The sequence below is a fragment of the Elgaria multicarinata genome, chromosome 3 (genome assembly GCF_023053635.1).
Source record: "Elgaria multicarinata webbii isolate HBS135686 ecotype San Diego chromosome 3, rElgMul1.1.pri, whole genome shotgun sequence".
In the NCBI taxonomy this organism is placed as follows: Eukaryota; Metazoa; Chordata; class Lepidosauria; order Squamata; family Anguidae; genus Elgaria; species Elgaria multicarinata.
This window is the reverse complement of record NC_086173.1, coordinates 99721172-99741078: the sequence shown is the minus strand read 5'-3', so window position 1 is coordinate 99741078 and position 19907 is coordinate 99721172. Positions and strand designations below refer to the sequence as shown.

General features: G+C 43.9%; 1 protein-coding gene across 1 annotated transcript in view; it reads left to right on the top strand.

The window, feature by feature from the left end:
• Window positions 1–17303, top strand: part of GNAI2 (G protein subunit alpha i2) — a 150875-nt gene extending 133572 nt beyond the window's left edge. The window contains exons 6-9 of the mRNA XM_063121081.1: window positions 8934–9063; window positions 10437–10590; window positions 14814–15039; window positions 16106–17303. Coding sequence (XP_062977151.1) covers window positions 8934–9063; window positions 10437–10590; window positions 14814–15004 — 475 coding nt within the window. The 3' untranslated portion in view covers window positions 15005–15039; window positions 16106–17303. The remainder of the gene's footprint in view (window positions 1–8933; window positions 9064–10436; window positions 10591–14813; window positions 15040–16105) is intronic.
• The last annotated feature ends 2604 nt before the right edge of the window (window positions 17304–19907 follow it).

Sequence of the window (19907 nt, the reverse complement as noted above, 5' to 3'; positions counted from 1 at the left end):
CACAGTTAACCATAATGTGGAATACAGCAAGTTGCATTACCTGCCAGCAGAGCAAGAATTATACAATGGCATCATCTTCATTATTTCATCCTGGGAAGATAGAATAGTTTAAAATGCCCTACATGTGGTCATTCTAAAAAGCGCTACTTTACATCAAAGGAATTTCCTGACTTGTTTCCAAAAGGAATGGTGCATCCCAAAGCTATATTAGAGCCAAATGTAGAGTTGGAACAATTTTTTCCATAATCAGCCAACAAAATTATTTGGTGCCTTGACAGGTACCTGATTTTCTCCCTGGCATGCATGCAAAACAGTTCACTTTCCTTACTGCTTTATAAAACTACTTGCCTCTGGTTTGAGTTAGAAAGAAAATATGTTGGTTTGCTCTTATCAGAGCATAAAAGGCATGTTGCAACAAGCCAGTAGGCTAAGCCAAAGTAAGATCCTGGCACAAAAACTTCCAGCTGAGATGGTGTCAGTGTAATCCTCTTGCAGTTGTCACTTCTGAATGCAATAGGAAGTCGTCACCCTTTGAATTGTAATTATTAGAGTGCAAGAAATCAAAATTACAGCATTCTTCCATTCAACTGAAAGGAAGGGTGCTATGCCAGCAACTAAGTGCATATCCTGATGGTGTGTTTTGTGAAGGATGTCTCTGGGTTTACAAAACGTGGAGCATCAGTACAATTAGCAAAGGGAGGTTTTAATTGTATGCAGATTGGCTGATACATTTACTCTTTATTCAGTGTTCTTTCCTTCTGTTCCCAATAGGTATGGGGGGTTACCTGTGATGTTAGCTTCTTTCAAGGGTGCTTATGTCTGGTGCCATAGTGCTTTCAAGCAATCATAATATCTCATGCAGTCACAGAAATGCTTTATATGCAGTAAAGATTTACCCATGTCAACAGCTCTATGGGGATATCACCATATACAGAAATGGTTAACCGCCAGTGTTTACTTTAAAAGCCTTTCAGTGGTCAGCATCTCTTATTATTATTGGTGATGTACTTAGAGTGGCAACCCTATTACCATGTTGCCAAGTGGCATCCTTTGTTTACTTTTCTTGAGGTTCATACACAACTACTGAAGAAGAGTGGATATGACTCACCCTGTGCTACTAGTCAAGGTATGGCACCATTCCAGGGAACTGTCTGCAATAGATCATGTTACAAATTAACCCATTAGTTGTTTAGGTGCCACTTTTAACATAAAGACAATTTAGAAAAAAGGCAAATGGCAACATAAAGTAGACCGAGGTCAGTGTCCAATTCTGCTGCTTCACTTGTGCCATTGATGTAGCACTAGCATGAATGGTCTCTGGTGCGATTTCAATAGCGCATGCTGGCACGACGCGTTTTCCGGAGAAAATTAAAACATTTTAAAACATGAGCTGCCAAGAGATAAAACAGATAAAGGCCCAGCTGTTCAAAATTAGAAACGTGAGTGTGACATGCACTTGCTAAATGCACTCCTAAATTTCACTGTTGGGCCTCTTTTGTTTCATGATGATGTCATTTTCTCTTCCTTATTAATGTGAAGAAGGCTGAGGCAAGTAAGCAAGATATAGCAAAAGCTGGCTAAAACAAGGAAGTTTGGCGATGGTGACATGTCAGGGATGGTTATGCATGCATTAGGGACATATGGCTGGCTGTTTTGTAGCTTTGGGCGATAAGGAATTGGCTTCCCCTTCATGCTCAGATAATTGCAATGTGATAAAAATGACACACTTTTTCCCCTTGCAAGAAATCTATCTCCTGGCTGTTTTGAGTTGCTACTTTTCATTGTCTAGCCAAACCCAGAACAACAATTGCAAGTAACTGAGTTACGTTATATATTCTTGTAAACAGTGCAACATACATACGTTAAAGTTTTCACTGTGTAAAGTTCTACACACATATCCATTGTAAGGGGCACACTTTGAGTCAACGCTGTTAGAAATTGATTTGTATACCAACACACAGTTTTCTCCATGTCACAGCTTTTAATGAAGTATGTTTCTTATTTCACCAATTGCTTCACTAGTAGGGCAGGAATCCATTGAGATCAGAACATAACAGCATACAGTGCTTAAGATGCTTATGAACTTTCTGGCAAGCATATAGAACCCCTCCTCATGTATGGTAAAAATGCATTAGGGAGGTTATAACCGTGTCCCTAAAAAATTACTTTAAAAAAAAACTTTCCGGCAGCCCCTGCTATGTTAATAGAGCATGCAGCAACTCAGGTGCAGAAAAAATCAGACTAAGTCATAATGTCGGTGCTGGCTTTCAGTTGGAATCAAATTTCCTTACTTAAGCCAACTACAAACTAACTAGAGACTTTGTATTCCCCGCCTCCCCGGTGGAATTGTTTGCCTTTGCACAATGTGACAAGGGATACTATGAGACCCCAAACAGATCTCAAATGTGAAGCATCTGGCTGCACCTAGAGCACAGCATTTGCTGTAATGAAAAGCTCTACTCATGGTATATTGACTTTTCAGTAACACTGTTTTTTCTGGGTCATTGTTCTCCAGGGAGTAGTCGGCCTTCAAGCCAAATAAGATCTTCCAGATCATTTTCCTTAGCACGGTTGCATGTGGAACTCAGATTATATGAAACAGTTGATGCCACACATTTTCTATTTGGATAAGAGATGGAACACACTGCATTTTTCTGTTATTCTGTCCTCTTTGTCCATGAAAGTGACATATGTCAGACAGTGTAGCTCAACAAGCTAAATGTTGTAGCTTATATAAATGCCTCTATGAGCCAGTGGTGTAGTGGCTAAAATGTTGGACTGGGAGTTGGGAGAGCCAGGTTCTAGTCCCCACTTGGCCATGGAAACCCACTGGGTGGCTTTGGGCCAGTCACAGACTCTCAGCCCAACCTACCTCACAGGATTGTTATTGTGAGGATAAAATAGAGAGGAGGAGGATTATGTACACCGCCTTGGGTTCCTTGATGGAAATAAAATATATGTGCTAGGTAGATGAAGGGAAAGTACTGGGTAGGTGAAGTGTAGGAGGAGAAGAGTGAAGTGCACCATTCCGAGGTTTTCTGCCTCTAGAACAGCAAAACTACTTTTTTTCTTCCCTGATGTTCCAGGGTCACCCTCCATCATTGGCAGGTGAATGACATTTAGATGACTCATGAAGAAGAGAGAGTTCTCACATATATTTTTGATAAATTACTACTGTATGCTCCCCAAAATGGGAGGTTTTGACTTAGGAGGACTACGTGAAATGCAAAAACAAAGAAAGACACACACACACACATACACACACACGTGCGCATTGTGAGCCTGTGCTCCAGTTTGACTTAGAAAAATATATTCTGCCTTCTCCAAGATGTGAAAGCTGGGATTTGGATGACTGCTCCGCACCCTGTATTGAATTTTGGGTGTTACGTTGTATGGTTTGTACTGTCTTCTATCAAGTACTAATGAAAAACTTTGGACCTAAAGTCTCAGTATAGCCCAGCTGTGTAGCACTTATTTGCCTCTACTTATGATTGGCCAGGAAGTCTCTCTTTTTACCAGACTGGAATATGTATATGTTCAAAAGTACATAGAGAAGGCTACCCATGGCTGTTAGACCCGATGGCTAAGTCCTGATGACTAAGTGCAACCTCCAGTATCAGAGGCAATAAGCCTGTATACACCAGTTGCTGGGGGACATACGTGGGTGGGTGCTGTAGCACCATGTCCTGCTTGAATGTTCCTGGTTGTCAGCTGGTTAACAGCTGGTGTGAATGGAGTGCTGGACTAGATGGACCCTCAGTTTGATCCAGCACAGCTGTTCTTCTATTCTTACATATACATTATATTGCTCCTTTCTCATAGCAGCCATTTTGTGGTTGCACCCACAACACTTTCTCAAGATTCGGAATGTGCCCATAGGCTCAAAGACTTATGAGGAGTATCCAAGTTGATGCTAGCACCAATGTAAATTACATCTGCAAGTTTAAGCGACTTTTAGCACCACACCAGTAGCAGTAGCTGGTGCGACGGATTCCCCAGAAGACCCACTGTGCCAACTAAGGCCCTTGGCATTCCATTAGAGGTCAGTTAAGCTCACACAATGTAATTTAAGTTAGTACTTGTTTAGAGTTAGATACTGCCCTTCTATCCACACCCAGTCATTTAAGTTTCTACTGACTTAGTAAGATGTTCCAGGTAAGATTCAAACTTCTGCAGAACAAGCAAGGAAGTGGAGTGCAGTGATAAATCACATAATGATATATGGATTTCATAAGCCCCCTCATATATTTTTCTGTGGGAGATTGCATGGAAAACTGCCAGTGTAGATGAACCATAATGGAAATGCTATGAAGAAGTAATAGTGTAAAGCTATTGGAAAACTTTGGTTGGGGTGGGGATAATTTTAGCTTTCAGATTAGTGCTAAATCATTGGCATTTCTCAGTAGCTGTCCTGAAATAGCTAAATATCCATTTATTTTCAAATTCCTCTTCTAAACCATTTGATGAGATTTAGGGAGACATAAACTGCCAACTCAATCTCCAGGAGGAGAATTCATGAGAACTTGGCCTAAAAACAAGATTTTATTGAAGATCCTAAAAAATAATAATAACTTGATTTTTAAATATAGAGCGCTTGACGTTTAAGTACATTAAGAATAATTGTCGCTTACAGAAAGGGTATGATCCTTCCCCCTGTTGGCACTGAAGATAAGAACATCAGAAGAGCCCTGCAGGATCAGACCAAAGGTCCATCTAGACCAGCATTCTGTTCACACAGTGGCCAACCATCTGCCTGTGGGAAACCCCCAAGAAAGACATGGGTGCAAGTGTACCCTCCCACTCGTCTTCCCCAGAAACTGGTGTACAGAGGCATATTTGTCTAAAGCCATCCAAACTGGTGATCATCACTACAGCTTATGTTAGCAAAGTCCATGGTTTAACTATACGCTGTGTGCACTGCACCCATGTACAAAGGAATCTTCATCATGTTGAACCAGGAACTGTTTCTCCCCACTGCTGGTGCAAACCAGGGGCACATGCATGTATGTGTGCAGACAGCACAGCAGGGCAGTCTAGAATGAGAGGTCTGGTTGTGCCCACCCGTTATTGAAATATTTCAAATCACTTCAAGCCATTTGTTATACATGGCGGGTGCAATCCTAGCTTGATAGTCGGCAGCCTCCGGAGTTGTAGGCTGCAAAGTATGTAATGCAGGGTGGCTGGAGCATGGAGGTAATCCTCACTTCGGTGCTGCAGCTGCCCTGCATTTTCCCTGGGTGGGCGATTTGGGCGATTTCACCAATCTAGGCACAGCTTCAGGGAGGGAAGGAGACCAGGACATTTATGCAGCTTCTGCAGTCTACTCCCCTCCCCATGCCCAGGACTGCCCCCTTTTTGCCATCCCTGCACTCTGTTTCTGAGTGCAGAGATGTAGCCAGCGTGGAAAGAACTGTGCCAGCTACCAGGAGGTGGGGAGTGCAGTTTTTGGGTTCTGAAGTCAGAGCCCTGGTTCCGACCTCAGATCCCAGAAACGTAAAAATCCTACATCCCCCAGACACTGCCTAGGGGACATAGGATTATGCCCTTAGTCATGTTTTTGAAATTATATAATTTCAGACCATGAAGCACCATTTTAAAGGAACAGTTTTTGGAACCAGACAAGATGGCAGAAAAGCAACTAATTCCGATAAATCTGTACAGAACAACTGAGGGCTGCATCACGCATGACTGCCCTATTGGATCTTTATTTGCATGTGTGAATGGGCATCCCAGTTTTAATGCAGACTCAATCAGCATGCTTTTTAGTGGAGCCGATTCACGAATTCAGCTGCCAATCATCAAGAGAAAGCAAGTGGGGTACAGGCATGTATGAATCAGCACAGAGACCGAGCATCTCTTCTGAATTTTTGCAGTAATAGGTTTGCTTAAAATGCCTTAGCATAATTCTTGTCTTTCTCAGTGAAAGAACTGGGAAGTGTTGGAGCTGGCTTACGCCAAAGATCAAGACCTTAATGTTTCCAAGGGGGGGAAAGTTGTTAGCACAAAGAGTGCTTCCTTGAAAAGTAACAATGGGAAAGGGGTTAAATGCCAGCGTAGTAAGCTGTGTAACCATTGAGAATGTGGCATAGCTTATTGAGTCGCTGGTATGTGGCTTTTTATGGGGCAGAGTTTGCTGACTTGTCACGTTGGTTTCCTGTCTCCGCTTTTCCTCAGGATGGAATTCCCACTCTGCTTCCTCTCATTGTTCAGCTGAGCGCCTGGCCTGCTCCTGTGCGTTGGCAGCCTGTCTGAGCAGCCCATGCGTGCCTGGGTAGAAGGCTGGCAGCAAGCCAGGGTGTGAGCGCTTGTTCGAGCTTCACAGGACTCACACAGAAAGGGCTGGAGCAGGGGAAGTGAGCGCACCCACAGCAGGGCTGCTTTGCCAGCTCTTAGGGCCGCTTTGCCAGCACCAAGAAATAATCTCTATGCAAAGAGTCTACTTAGTAGTACTTGAATGCTATTTATATATGTATTGCACTTTACTTTTTATCCTGCTCTTCCTTCAAGGAGCTCTGGAGTGTGTACATGGTTACACACACACACACACACACACACAGCCTCAGAGATACACTAAACTGAGAGTGACCGGCCCAAGCTCACCCAGTGAATTGAATAGCTGAGTGGGGGTTGAACCTGTGTCCTCCCCGCCACAAGTGCAATGAGTCCAACACTGTTCACTACACCATCTTATGAAGAATCTCAAACGTTTGGGAAAAAGTAACCTCTTGTGTAGCCCTCCATTCCGAGATACAGTATTTTGGTGCTGCAGCAGAAGCCTGTTTAGGTTTTCCACACTCACTTGTTTGGGGACTCCTTTAAGGATTGCAGTAAATAAAGCCCTTGGACAGAAAGGATTCCAATATGGTCAAGATGTGTTCAATCATTAACCCAGAAATTTGAAAGTCTTGTCTCGATTCAGCCATGTTTTAGCTGAAATAATTTGAATTCTGAGCCGGTGCCTTAGTTTTGGAATATGAAGATATTGACGCGATTCACATATCATGGTGGCAAATTATGAGTACGGTGCATGAGATGTTTCCTGTAAACAGCCTCTGATTGCCTGAATTGGAGGTTGTGAGTGTGACATGCAAATCCAGAGTACTGGGTTATTAAGCCTCCAAACAATTTGTCGCTCCAGATTTGCACATCATGTTCACAATCACCGATCGGGCCAGTCGGAGGTTGTTTACAGAAAGTGGAAGTGGCTTTCTCGCAGCCCACAATTTCCTGCGGTGATATGCACACTGGCCCATATTCACACACGCTTTTTAGTGAAATCACCTCTTTAAGAGCAGTTCATATATTATACCACTAATGGCCTTTCTCAGGTCTTGCTGGGCAGCTTAAATGAACATTAAGCACTGCCTGGGCTTTCAAATGACGTATTGCACCATTAGCCAGATGAAGGTGTTTTATCCCCAATGCAGAAAACGTCCCTTAATTTACCGTTCTGAAGGCCTTTGTTCTCTCCCACTGAATCCAGAGTTACGTTTCAGGAAATGCTTTGTTACCATGATAGGTAGTGACTGATGTACAAATTAGAGCAGGCTGCATCCTCAGGGGAGTGATATAGAAGGAGGCTCCTCACTAGGCATAGTTTTCTTTGTCATCTTCTGGCATCAAAGGTAGGCAAGGTCAGGCTCCTGTCAGGGACGAGATCCCACAGGGGCTCACTGACAAGAGCCCCCTGAACTTCCTCTTCACCGTGGCAACCTGCCTGTCACTCTGGCCCAGACAAAAGTGGTGGTAAGAAGGAGGAACAGTAGATGCCAGTGCCTACGTGCTGATCAAGCCTATCAATGATGCTACCACTTGCCTATCAAGCAAGCATGTGGTAGCATCAGGCCCGTAGCCAGGGCTGGGCGGGTCTACCCCCTAATTTTTTTCCTTCCCCTAAGATGTTTTTTAAAAACAACAACAACAACAAAGAAATAATTAAAAACAGTTTACAATTTTGTCTTTAAAAGGTCTAAAAACCAGATGAACTGTCCCTGCTTCCCACCCCACCCCCAAACTTTTTGGCTCCTAGACATTTGGGGTGTGGGGATTGGAATGGGTGGTTGACATTTTGATGAAAGCCATGGGTTTAATGTAAGATCATATGTGGTTCCAGCTTCAGACGCCATTGCTTGGAATAGGGAAGGTCACTACTTGAATTGGTTTAACAGAGATCCTAACCGTGAAATGCCCCAGTGCTTGACCATGCATCTATCCCCAAAGGTAACTCTCGCAACATGTATTGCAAGGGAGATATTGTACCTAATCATTTCCACTGACCTTGACCAGGTGGCTCAATTATTGGCCGTGCCAAGACACTGTTGTCATGGTTGGATTATTATACTTTGTGTTCCCCTGTTGCTGATCTCTGATGCTACAGAGATCTCTGTACTGCCAGTGTCAGTGGCTTTTTTGACTGAGAATAATGCATCTGCCAAGTCCATTGGCATGGCTCCCATTTGGGCACAAAGCAATTGGGTACCAGATTCCATCTATCTACAGCACTAAAAATAAGAAAAAAACCATGCTTTCTAACTAGCCAACAGATGTCACCTAAGAGCAAAAGTTTTTTCATAACTTTTCACACAGTGATGGGAAAGTCCAAACAGTGTTTGAGTGAGGGAATCAAGCTGGGTAAAGGCAGCAGTGCTGCTTGGTAGAGTGGACATTCTGCCGAATTTCTAGGATGCGCTACTGAAAGATTTGCAGTGTTCAGCGTGGAAGGCAGTTTCTTCTCTGATCCATCCTATAGACTTAAAACTCCTGTTTCCCCATTGTATCTATCAGTAAGGAACCAGATTTCAGTGTTCACTTCAGAGTCGCTCTTTGTTTCCAGGCTTTGTAAAGTGCAGCTTTCCCTTTGCTTTTCAGTGAGGTGGTGCTACCATAATTGCTGCAGCTTCCAACCTCAATAACTTTGTGGGTTTTGCTCGCAGGATGTTTGATGTGGGGGGCCAGAGATCCGAGAGAAAGAAGTGGATCCATTGCTTTGAAGGAGTGACAGCCATTATCTTCTGTGTTGCCCTGAGTGCATACGATTTGGTTCTGGCTGAAGATGAAGAGATGGTAAGGAAAGAATTATGTTTACAATACAGTCTCCAAGGTGCCGGGCCGGCTCTTTAGGATAGAAATGACTCCATTTTGTGTTTCCTTGCTTTCAGGTAATTAAACAGACCTACACTTTTGCCTTTAACTTTGGAGGGTTTTTTCGTCATTTAAATTTCTTTATTTTTGGAGTGCCAGATACTCATCGCATAAGCTGATTGTAGTGAAGGATTTCTACGTGGGGCAGGTTCACAAATGAGAAGTATTTATGCCGTGGAACATCCTGTCGTTAGAGACACTCCATTCGCTTCATTTCCCCCTCATGATCTTCTGACTACCCACTATATTTTCTTTTCTACAGTACTCTCTTCCAGTACCCAGCACACAGTGACTGTACTCAGTCTCTTTAAATAAAACGTTGATTCCTTCCTAGCCAGATACTGTCTAATTTATTTATTTAAAATATGTTTATCCTGCTCTTCAGCCAAAAAAGGCTCCTGGTGTGGCTGACACGTACTCAGGAAAACAAGACTCTCCCTGCTCTCAGGCTTCTCATCTAAAAAGATGTGACGGACAACAAAAAAGGGGCGGGAAAAGGAGAGGGGAAAAACCCACTAGTCTTTTAAGAGGTCTGGTGGGATGGCTCTGCCTCCCCTCTCAACTCCCTCTATCCTGTCTGCTGGGATGACAGCAGCTGAGGGCGGAGAGTTCTTCAGGGCCAGGGAAGGGGTGGGGTGTCTTTCTGCAGGGCTGGTGGGATGGCCCCTCATTGCCTCTTAACACACCCCCCCCCAAATAAAACAAAATAAAATCTTAATTTTTTAATAAATGTTTTGGAATACAGGTCACTCTTACCTTTCAGCTTGTGAATAAAAAAGAAAGGCACTTTTGGAGGATAATGGGCTTAATGGGTCAGGAGAAAATAAGTGTTAAACAGCATTTTTACACTGAAAAATGAAAGGTTTTGGTTTTGTTCCATGCACAACAAGACGGTATAGCAGAAGTTGTCTTAAAATTTCAATTTCTGATTTTCTATTTAGGCTATAGATTGGCAGTTTAAAGAACAGAGTACAAGGTGTTATTAAACTGGCTTTTCTTCACTGAATAAGGGCTACAAGACTCCCCCATGACTCTTTTCCCTGTATTTTCTTGGGATGTCCTATTACTTGATGACTGAATGTGTCTTTCTCATAATACAGGCTAAATTTAAACTTGCTTGGGGGGCCAATTTAGGTAGTTTCAGCTGTGTTGACTAATGGCAGTTCCAATAGAAGCTGGCAAGGCCTTAGTTTTGACCATATATTCTATGCTTGAGATATCTTTGCCCCTCTGTGCCGTTGTCTCTTGTTCTTCTAAACACGCTTCCTGACCCAGGGTATTTGTTGCCTTGACAGAATCGGATGCACGAGAGCATGAAACTATTTGACAGCATCTGTAACAACAAGTGGTTCACGGATACATCCATCATTCTCTTCCTCAACAAGAAGGATCTCTTTGAGGAGAAGATCATCCACAGCCCCTTGACGATCTGCTTCCCAGAATACACAGGTGCGCGCTGCCATTTTTTCCTGATTTAGAAAATTAAATCACATGTGGTTAGTCACTCATGAACTGTTCAGTCTGGGAACATAGTTCAGTTTAGAGGTAAAAACTGGTGGGAGACAGTGACCAGGCCAGATTTATTTTTGCATTCCGTTAGATATTTAAATCTGAATGGTTACTTGCGCAGTGATCCATAACAGCCTATTGACTAAACTTACCAAAATCTGATGTGGGGCAAGTTATAATTCAGAGATGTACGATTGATAAGTTGCTCAAACAGAATATGTTGTTGTTCAGCTGGCTGCAGGAGATGCAGATCTATCTCTGTGCCTCTGACCTAACATGTAATGTTAGCAGTGTATACGTATGCTCAATTCAAATGGAACTTCCATCACCTTGAAAAGTGTGGGTGTGTGGGAATTGCGCATATCATGCATACGAGCAGTGCATACGTCGTCATGCCATGTGTGGGGACCAGCCATTTATGCGTGAATGTAGGCAACCAGCTTACCGTGTGGGAAACGTGGGGAAAGCTGCTGATTTCTTAAATGCCTGTGAAAGTATGGCAACTGTGACTGTTTCTGAACTATTCTGTAGTTGCTGCTGGTTTACCCTGGGTTACTGACTAGTTCTCTTGCGATAGAGTGAAGGCGTTGGTTCAAGCTGTTCCCCTTTTTTTTAACTAGTTGTTGTTATTGTTTATGGAAGTAGATGGCTCATTCTCTTCTTCCTGTCTTAAAAGTTTACTCGTTATGGTGGTGTTAGCACTGGTTTTCAAATATTGTATGGAATTTTAAGAGCATTTTCCTTTGCTGAAGTGTATCTCGCTCTATTATTTTTTGTATCAGTTACTCCATTGTTTAGTCCCACAAAATGAAGGGGAGGGGGAATGAGGTGAACCTCCCCCTCCCCCCCGCACAGAAAGAGTTCACTTTACACACTAAAATCAAGATTACTCATAGTTATTCACACACACTCCAGCCAACTCCCTTATCACACAACAACACACAAAGTAACATAATGATATCTGAGTACAGTTTCTTGGCAAGGAAAAACAAAACCTCAGATGCACCAGGCAATAACCAAAGTCACAAAAACTGGAAGTATTCGAAAGACAAGGTACATTAAACAACACTCCATACCGTGAGCTCTTTAAAAAAAAAAGACATTGAGGGAGGTTCAAGGAAGATAGTCCATTTCCTAAGATGACTGTAGCTGTAAGCTCTATCGCTTGGGAAAATACCTTCCTTGCTCAATATCATCAGCCACAGATTGCTAATGCAGATGACCATCCAGTCATGTGGGCAATATGAAGACGCCTTACCACTAGGTAAATACTCTTATCCTTTAGCCACTCATCAGAACGCATGCAGAAAAAGCACGAGACATATATTTGTATATAATACAGATGAACAAGCAGCCATGTGAGAAAGCTTACCTTGCCATGTAGCAAGCACTGGTCTTCTCTATTCACCAAGCATCCACAGTTCTGCTCTTGTGAGGACTCCAGCAGCGTCTTTGCAGTGGAGGATAGAGATTACAACTTGCCCAAAAGTTTGGATAAGGCAAGGAACAGTGGATGTGATTCCTCGTGTTCCTTCTGTTTTTCCAGAGCTCTGTGAAAGTGAGACAAGACTCCCACCTCTCCCTCAAGTCCCATGATGAGTGTAGAGAGCTTGGAAAAGAGTGGGTATTTTTCTCAGTTCCATGGAGGCTTGGAAAATGGAAGACATGGAGGGAAAAACTCCTTTCTGTCCCACAGCACAAGTGAGAGAAGTATCTGTCCATCTGTCACTGAAGGCCTCTGCACATGCCAGAGGATCCAGGAACAGGGAGGGGAGCAGAGAAAGTTGAGTTGGTAACGAGGATAAAATACAGGCTTCATTAATAAGACGAGGTGATGTTTGTGCTATATTTGTGTGTCCCCATAGCTTTTACCTGCATAAAGCCCTTCTGAAGTGTGTTCAAGATATAAATATCTTGAACACACTTCAGAACACTTAACAAGATATTGTTAAGATATTTATATCCCATCCATCTAAACTAGGCCCCTCAGCGTGCCATGTTGTATACACAATTTGAAAGTAATGTGTTGGTAATGTTATACTACCAGTTGTGCAAACTTATGAAATGAGTGTGATGTCTCATCATACCATTACTGTTATATAGGAATGAGTGATTCTGTCCAGTACCTCTGATGATCACTGGTGGCGTAGCAAGAGTGGTCGTTTCCCAATACAGGCTGCGTACATGCTTTGACTTTGAGAAGCGTTTCTCTTTCCAATCACAGAGACCAGTAGTGCTTCTTATACACCATGCTTATACAGCTGCATTCCTGCAAGGTAGCCATATAAGCCTTTCAACAAACAAACAAAATTAGCACTTTAAAAGATATCAGATTTATTGTGGCATATAAAGTTTTGCCACAATACTTATTTAGTCTTTAAAGAGCCTTTTGAGTTAAGTCCCTGTGAAATTTAGGTTTTTCTTATGTTAAGAGTACAGCGATCCAGTAGCAGTATTATGCTCCAGGTCTTAAACAAGATGGAGAAGTCAGTAAGCAAGTAGTCTGCATTTTGTTTAACCATTGTGGTTGTAACTAATTAGTGCATGGTGAATGCTTGATATCAGAGGTCCAGTTCTAAGATTTTGGCAGTGGGAAAGGGAGGCGTTGACCTTGTTTTTGTGCTTGCAGGAAGTGTGGGATTTTCTTTTGCTGATAAACTCTTCAGCGGCTATGAGAGCCTGTCTCAGGTTGTGTAGTCTTACTGACTAGGAAACTGTGTCAAGGCCCAGGGCCAAGGCAGCTTCTGTCCAACATGTTAGAAATGCAGTCCGCATGCCTCCTTAGAAGATGCCAGTCTGCTCTCTAGCACCAGCACCCCCGCCCGGCTGGCACTTTCCTCTAAGACTCGTGTTTCCAAAGGGCAAGTGGCTATATTGAGTTGCATCTTGTAAAGCGTCTGTCTGAAGCTGAAGCAGGAAAGGAAGATCTAGGGGGAATACATTGGTTTTGAAGCCAGCAGAATTGGCTGATCCCAAAACATGAGGCTTCTCTTCAAGCGAAAGGCAAACGATGACAGCTAACATCCAGATTTATGTAGAGCATTTACCATAGTCCATTTTTTCAGGATTATTATTATTATTATTATTTATTTATTTATTTATTTATTTATTTATTTATATAGCACCATCAATGTACATGGTGCTGTACAGAGTAAAACAGTAAATAGCAAGACCCTGCCGGATAGGCTTACATTCTTATAAAACCATAATAAAACAATAAGGAGGGGAAGAGAATGCAAACAGGCACTGGGTAGGGTAAACAGGCACTGGGTAGGGTAAAACTAACAGTATAAAGTCAGAACAAAATCAAGTTTTAAAAGCTTTAGGAAAAAGAAAAGTTTTTAGCTGAGCTTTAAAAGCTGCGGTTGTAGATTATCAACAGGCATTGTTTTACAATTCCATGGGCAAACTGGCTCTCGTCCCTGGCATTTCTAGCTTTGCTGGTGGAGAGAGACTGTCAGAGGGTGGCCCTGGAAACACGTACATGAGCTGGGAGTCCGAATAGCATGTCAGTCAATGAGGCTTGCTACCTCTGGGGCTTTCTCTTTTCTCCCCGTTTTTGTTGGGTTGAGAACTTAGATGATTACAAGGAAAAACAACAACAATGGCTTACTCTCCAGCTCTAGCAGCAAGATGGGAACTGAGATGGATTTGTAGAAATGGCCAATAGATGCAAAGGGAATTTGCGGTAAGGGATCGCTTTCTTCGAACCAGTCATGACATGTGAACCACTGCTTTGGTGGATTTGTCCATTTCAATGTTGCAACTTCCTGTGTTGCTCTGAATTCCATGGGGAAGAGCCAGCGAGACAACGTATTTTCTACTGTCTTAGTGAGTTGGCTTTTTTGTAGACTCAGCCAGTTGCTACTAAGTACTAGGCACAGGAGGAGAACAGAGCTATTTCAGGGCCAGAGTTTCCCACTCAGTTTTCATAGCGCTTGCCTACCGTGAGCTGCTTGCAGGTTAAAATGCTGCTGAGTGTTTATGTTGCTGTCAGGATTGTTCTGACTATTGTTAACAGCACATGGTGTCTATTCCGTTAGTAGCATTTTGGGGCTGGAATCTCCACATGTATATAAAAAAAGTTGATTCAGTGCATCCGTTATGGTGTGTTACGTTACGGTCTTTCTGATCACTGTTTCTTCTCTTCCACTCCTACTCAGGAGCAAACAAGTATGATGAAGCTGCTGGCTACATCCAGAGCAAATTTGAGGACCTCAACAAGAGGAAGGACACCAAGGAGATCTACACCCACTTCACTTGTGCCACTGATACCAAGAACGTGCAGTTTGTCTTTGATGCTGTCACCGACGTCATCATCAAAAACAACCTGAAGGACTGCGGGCTCTTCTAGTTCTTCAGGTGGCACCTACTGAGGAACACAGGAAGGTGAGGCATTGCTCGGGTATTGCAGAAACTCCGGTCTGATTCATGTGAATAATGCTGCACTCATCCATTTGGCATGGAAGAAGCCATGCACTTCTGCTCCTTTCTGGGGAGGGGGGGAATATGTACGCAGGGCATTACTGTCAGTCCTGTGATATCCTCACGCATCTTAAGACAAAGGTGTGCATGTCAGGGTCATCCTTTTCAAAAGTAAGCATGGAAGCAGATACTGGAGGTGCCATGTTTGGGTGACTGGAGAGGGCTGGCAGAGGAGTGAAGGGGCAGGAAAGTCAGTCTTCCAATTGCAGAGAATGAAGCGGAGTCATGTGGGATGTGGGAAGGTGGAGCTGGAGGGAATGAGGGACAAATGCTAGTTTGTCATCATGTCCAGCTCCAGGGTCCAGGAAGGTGATCCATCAGAATCTACCTCCTATCTGAGTTTCAGTACCAGATTTCACCACTTACATGTGGTTGTTACTGAGCTTGAGGACAGTGCATAGACAGCAGAGGCCAGGTGCCTATGTCACCATCCCAGCCATTTTCTGTTACTTGTACTGAAATGGCCTGCCTGCCATAAACCCCTGTAAGAATCAATATAACCTGTAAAAGAATGAAGCGTGGATCCAAGCCTCTGAAAGCCTCGTTTATGTGGCGATAGGAGCAAGTGGAATTTAGCTCAAAGACTGGGTAGGGAATGAATTGCAGGCCACACATATAGTGCAGGCTGAATGCAGCTTGGATCCATTATGGCCACCAAACTGAGCAATGGGTGTGTATACATGTTCATCTTCTAGACAACGAGTGAGCAACTTGTGGCCACCTCCGCACTGTTGGACTGCAACACCCAACCGTCGTAGCCAGCACTCCCAATGGTGAGGGGTGAGGGGAATTGTAGTCCAGCAACATCTGAAAGGCCACAAGTTGCCCAACCCGTTACCTCATATTCAGTCCTCATAGTTGTGCAGATAGTTGGAGGAGGCAGGGGCTTCAGAGGGCTTAATGTACACGTTGGGGAGCGGCTGTAAGCTTGGGCATCCACATTTCATGTTTGGCTCTCTCTCCGTTGCAGGATTACTTGAACTGCTCCATATGAGGAAGAGGCTGGTGTTGATGAAGGGAGGACTGCACCATTTAATGACTTCTGCTTCTTAAGTTTTTTGTTTCATTCCTTTTAATTTTCCTAATGATGAGACTTTGGCAATTCCGCTGTCCAAGGGACAGGCTCCATTGCTTCCCCTGCCCTGTGCTCTCCCAGGTGCCTGTCGTAGGCTGTTTGTATCCTCCCGCTCTGCCCACAAAGCCTTACTGAAGCACCTATTATTGGTGGCCTGCCATAGCTGTAACATTTCCATGTATGTCCATTATTATTATTATTATTATTATTATTTTGTTAAGCTGAAGTGCAGAAACTAGCAGGTCAGGGGATTTTGGAGATGTTTTTAACGTTCTTTCGTTCTTTTTTGAGACATGAATATATATTTCTGCTCCAAACAGCCCTCTGTCTGGCTCTGCCAAAGCAATCCACTGTCCATTAGTTTTTCACCTTCAGTCAGGTGGAGCTCTTGCCATGGAGCAAGCGCCTACCTCTGTAATTTGCACAGACCAGCAAGAAAGCAAAAAAACATTCCTCTAAAAGCCAATTCGTGCAGGAAAAGTTGGTCTTTTTTTTTTTTTAAAGGAAACCTTTTTTTAAAAAATACTTTATTTAAAATGTCAAGTAGTAAACGGTTGAGTTGCCCCAATACCTTCTCTAGTAAATTTTGTGCCTTGAGGGTGTCTGTATGTTTACATCTGTTTCTTAGTTTGCTTCAATGTGCATTGTGTTTAGAATAGAATAAAATGGGTTCCCCCCTTTTTTTCCAGCCCTTCTCCCCCTTTCTGCTGTGGTCCAGGCCAAGCTTTTTATGAGGGGGCCGTGCCCATGGGTGTAAAGCATGTTTCTTCCTGGCCACAGAATTAGGCTCCTAAGGGCTAAGATTCCACTGAGGACTAAGCAATGTCAGTGTCAACTTTCTATTCTTTTGTGCCACACCCCAGGGCCTGGGGGTGCTCCTGAGGTTGCTGTAATGTCAGGTCTATTTTAATGTATTTTCCTAGCTCTAACTGTAGTGTCAGTTCAGGAAACACTGCTGTATGTAAGCGGTCCGGCCTGCCGTGCAGTCGATGGGCACTGGGCCATTAGTAACCGTCAGGCGCAGCCTAGCTTTTATCACAAATGTTTTACCAAATTGTTCACATGGTTTGAAATAATAAAAAGTAGAAAGAAAGCTCTGTTTGCACTGCATTGCTTCTCTTGCACTGCCCTCACGACCAGGCTTTGCACACACCAGTGATTCAGTGTGTGCGTGGGGGGTGGGGTGGGGGGGTTGCATCAGCAAAGGAGACTCCCTTTCGCTACCAAACAGCTTTCCTTTGCCGTTTCGCTTTGAACTGGGGCTACATAAACACAACACGGCACAGATGAAGAGTTGGTTTCGCCATTACAGTTGGCCCCAAGGCTCATGCCGTTGGTGTGGCGGCATCTGTATTTCAAGAACCTCCGTGTTCGCATGTGGTTTGGGGGGTAAGCTGAATGTCTACCACAAGATTCCACTCTATAACAGTGAAGGCTGGGTTAATGCTTTCCAACATATACTATAGGGTAGACACTCCCGGCTGTATTTTGGGTCTATGCTATTGTGTAAACTGAGAGCATCACTGCATAGACAGGAGATCCAATCTTCTGTGTTGGGCTTCTTTAAAATGCTTCAGAATGTGGCTGCTTCTTCTCTACTGTGTTTTCAGTCAAATCCAAAGAGGGTACAGCAGAGTAGAATGACACTTGATGCTTGATTCTTGCTCTATGAGACCCTGTAACACATGTGGAAGACCTGCAGCCTGCATGGGCCCTTAGCCGCTATCTGTACAACCTGGAGCGTTCCGCTCACTTTCCCCCTCTTTCCAGCTGATCAGGGACCAGATCGCTGGAAACAGTGAACCCCGATCAGGATCATGCAGGGCGGATGGGGAAATTCTAACCTCTCTTTCCTCCAGCAATTACTGGCGGGAGGGATGAGGTTAAAGCTTCTTCCCCCATGCCCAAGCATGGGATTAGACTCTGTCTCTCCTTATCAAGTTCACTGTTTCCCCACAGCGATTAGCAGTGAGGAAACAACTCACTTGGTTGGGATTGCTGGGAAGGAGGGAGAGACTTTAACGTGTGCCGATGTGTCTTTCGCTCATCACAATTCTCATCAAGATGGCTGTTTGCTCACTGCTTATAGAAATGAGAAAACAATGATCCTGATCAGGATCACTAAGCGTTAAAACCTCTCCTTTTTACCTAGCAGTCCTGATAAAGGACACTGTGGGGAGTGGAGGGTGTGTGTGTATCTGTGCATGTGTGAATGTGTGCACATGGGCCTGTGGACCTCGTCACCACCCACCACCATATCCAGCTTTCAGTGACAAGTTCATAGAATCATAGAATAGTAGAGTTGGAAGGAGCCCTATAAGGCCATCAAGTCCAACCCCCTGCTCAATGCAGGGATCCACCTTAAAGCATCCCTGACAGATCCCAGCTGCATCTTGAATGCCTCTAGTGTGGGAGAGCCCACAACCTCCCTAGGCAATTGGTTCCATTGTCGTACTGCTCTTACAATTGGGAAGTTTTTCATGATGTCCAGCTGGAAACTGGCTTCCTTTACCTTGAGCCTGTTATTCCGTGTCCTGCAATCTTGGAGGATCGAGAAGAGATCCTGGCCCTCCTCTGTGTGACAACCTTGCAAGTATTTGAAGAGTGCTATCAGGTCTCCTCTCAATCTTCTCTTCTCCAGGCTAAACATGCCCAGTTGTTTCAGTCTCTCCTCATAGGGCTTTGTTTCTAGACCCCTGATCATCCTGGTTGCCCTCCTCTGAACACGCTCTAACTTGTCTGCGTCCTTCTTGAAGTGTGGTGCCCAGAACTGGACACAATACTCAAGATGAAGCCTAACAAGGGCTGAATAGAGAGGAACCAGTACCTTGCACGATTTGGAAGCTATACTTCTATTAATGCAGCCCAAAATAGTATTTGCTCTTTTTTGCAGCCACATCACACTTGTGATCTACAACAGTTCCAAGATCCTTCTCGCTTCTAGTATGGTAGCCCACCCCTGTGCTATAATATAACCTAGAACCCCATGTACACTTGAAAGCAGCCTTTGCCAACCTGTTGCCCTCCCAGTGTTTTTGGTTTACAACTCTCAGCATTCCTGACCATTGGCTATGCTGCCTGGGGCTGCTGGGAGCTGAAGGCCAGAACATCTGGAGGGCACCAGAGTGGAGAAAACACATGGTCACGTTTGAGTTTTCAGTCTGACAGATCACTCGAGAAACAGATGAACCATCCATCAATAAACACAAGGGAACATGGGGGCTTTTCGTCTTTCCAGCCATCTCCACTGTGGCAGACACTGGATAAGCTGCCAAAACAAGATAAGGGACTTTTGGGTGGTGCAGGCTTTCACACAGGATAGGACAACCGAGTACTGCATGGTGTGGAATATGCCACCATCTTCTGCTCCTGGGTGTGAGGTTTTAAATAAATATTTCCTAGTCCATCACCAAGAACTATGATCCTTTCCTAAGTTGTCTTCTAGCAACTATGTGAATACAGAGTCAAGATTCCAGCCTGGAAACAATATGGGAGAGTAGAAGTAACACCACCCCCACTCCTTGCTATATCATTATGTAGGAAACACAAAACACACACACACACACACACACACACACACACACACACACACACGTACGTGCATTAGGGCTAACAAGAGTTAAAGAAGAATGGGCAGAAAAATGGCTACTGTGCAGATTCATCAGACACTGGAGGATATGTAGATAAGCTGATGAAC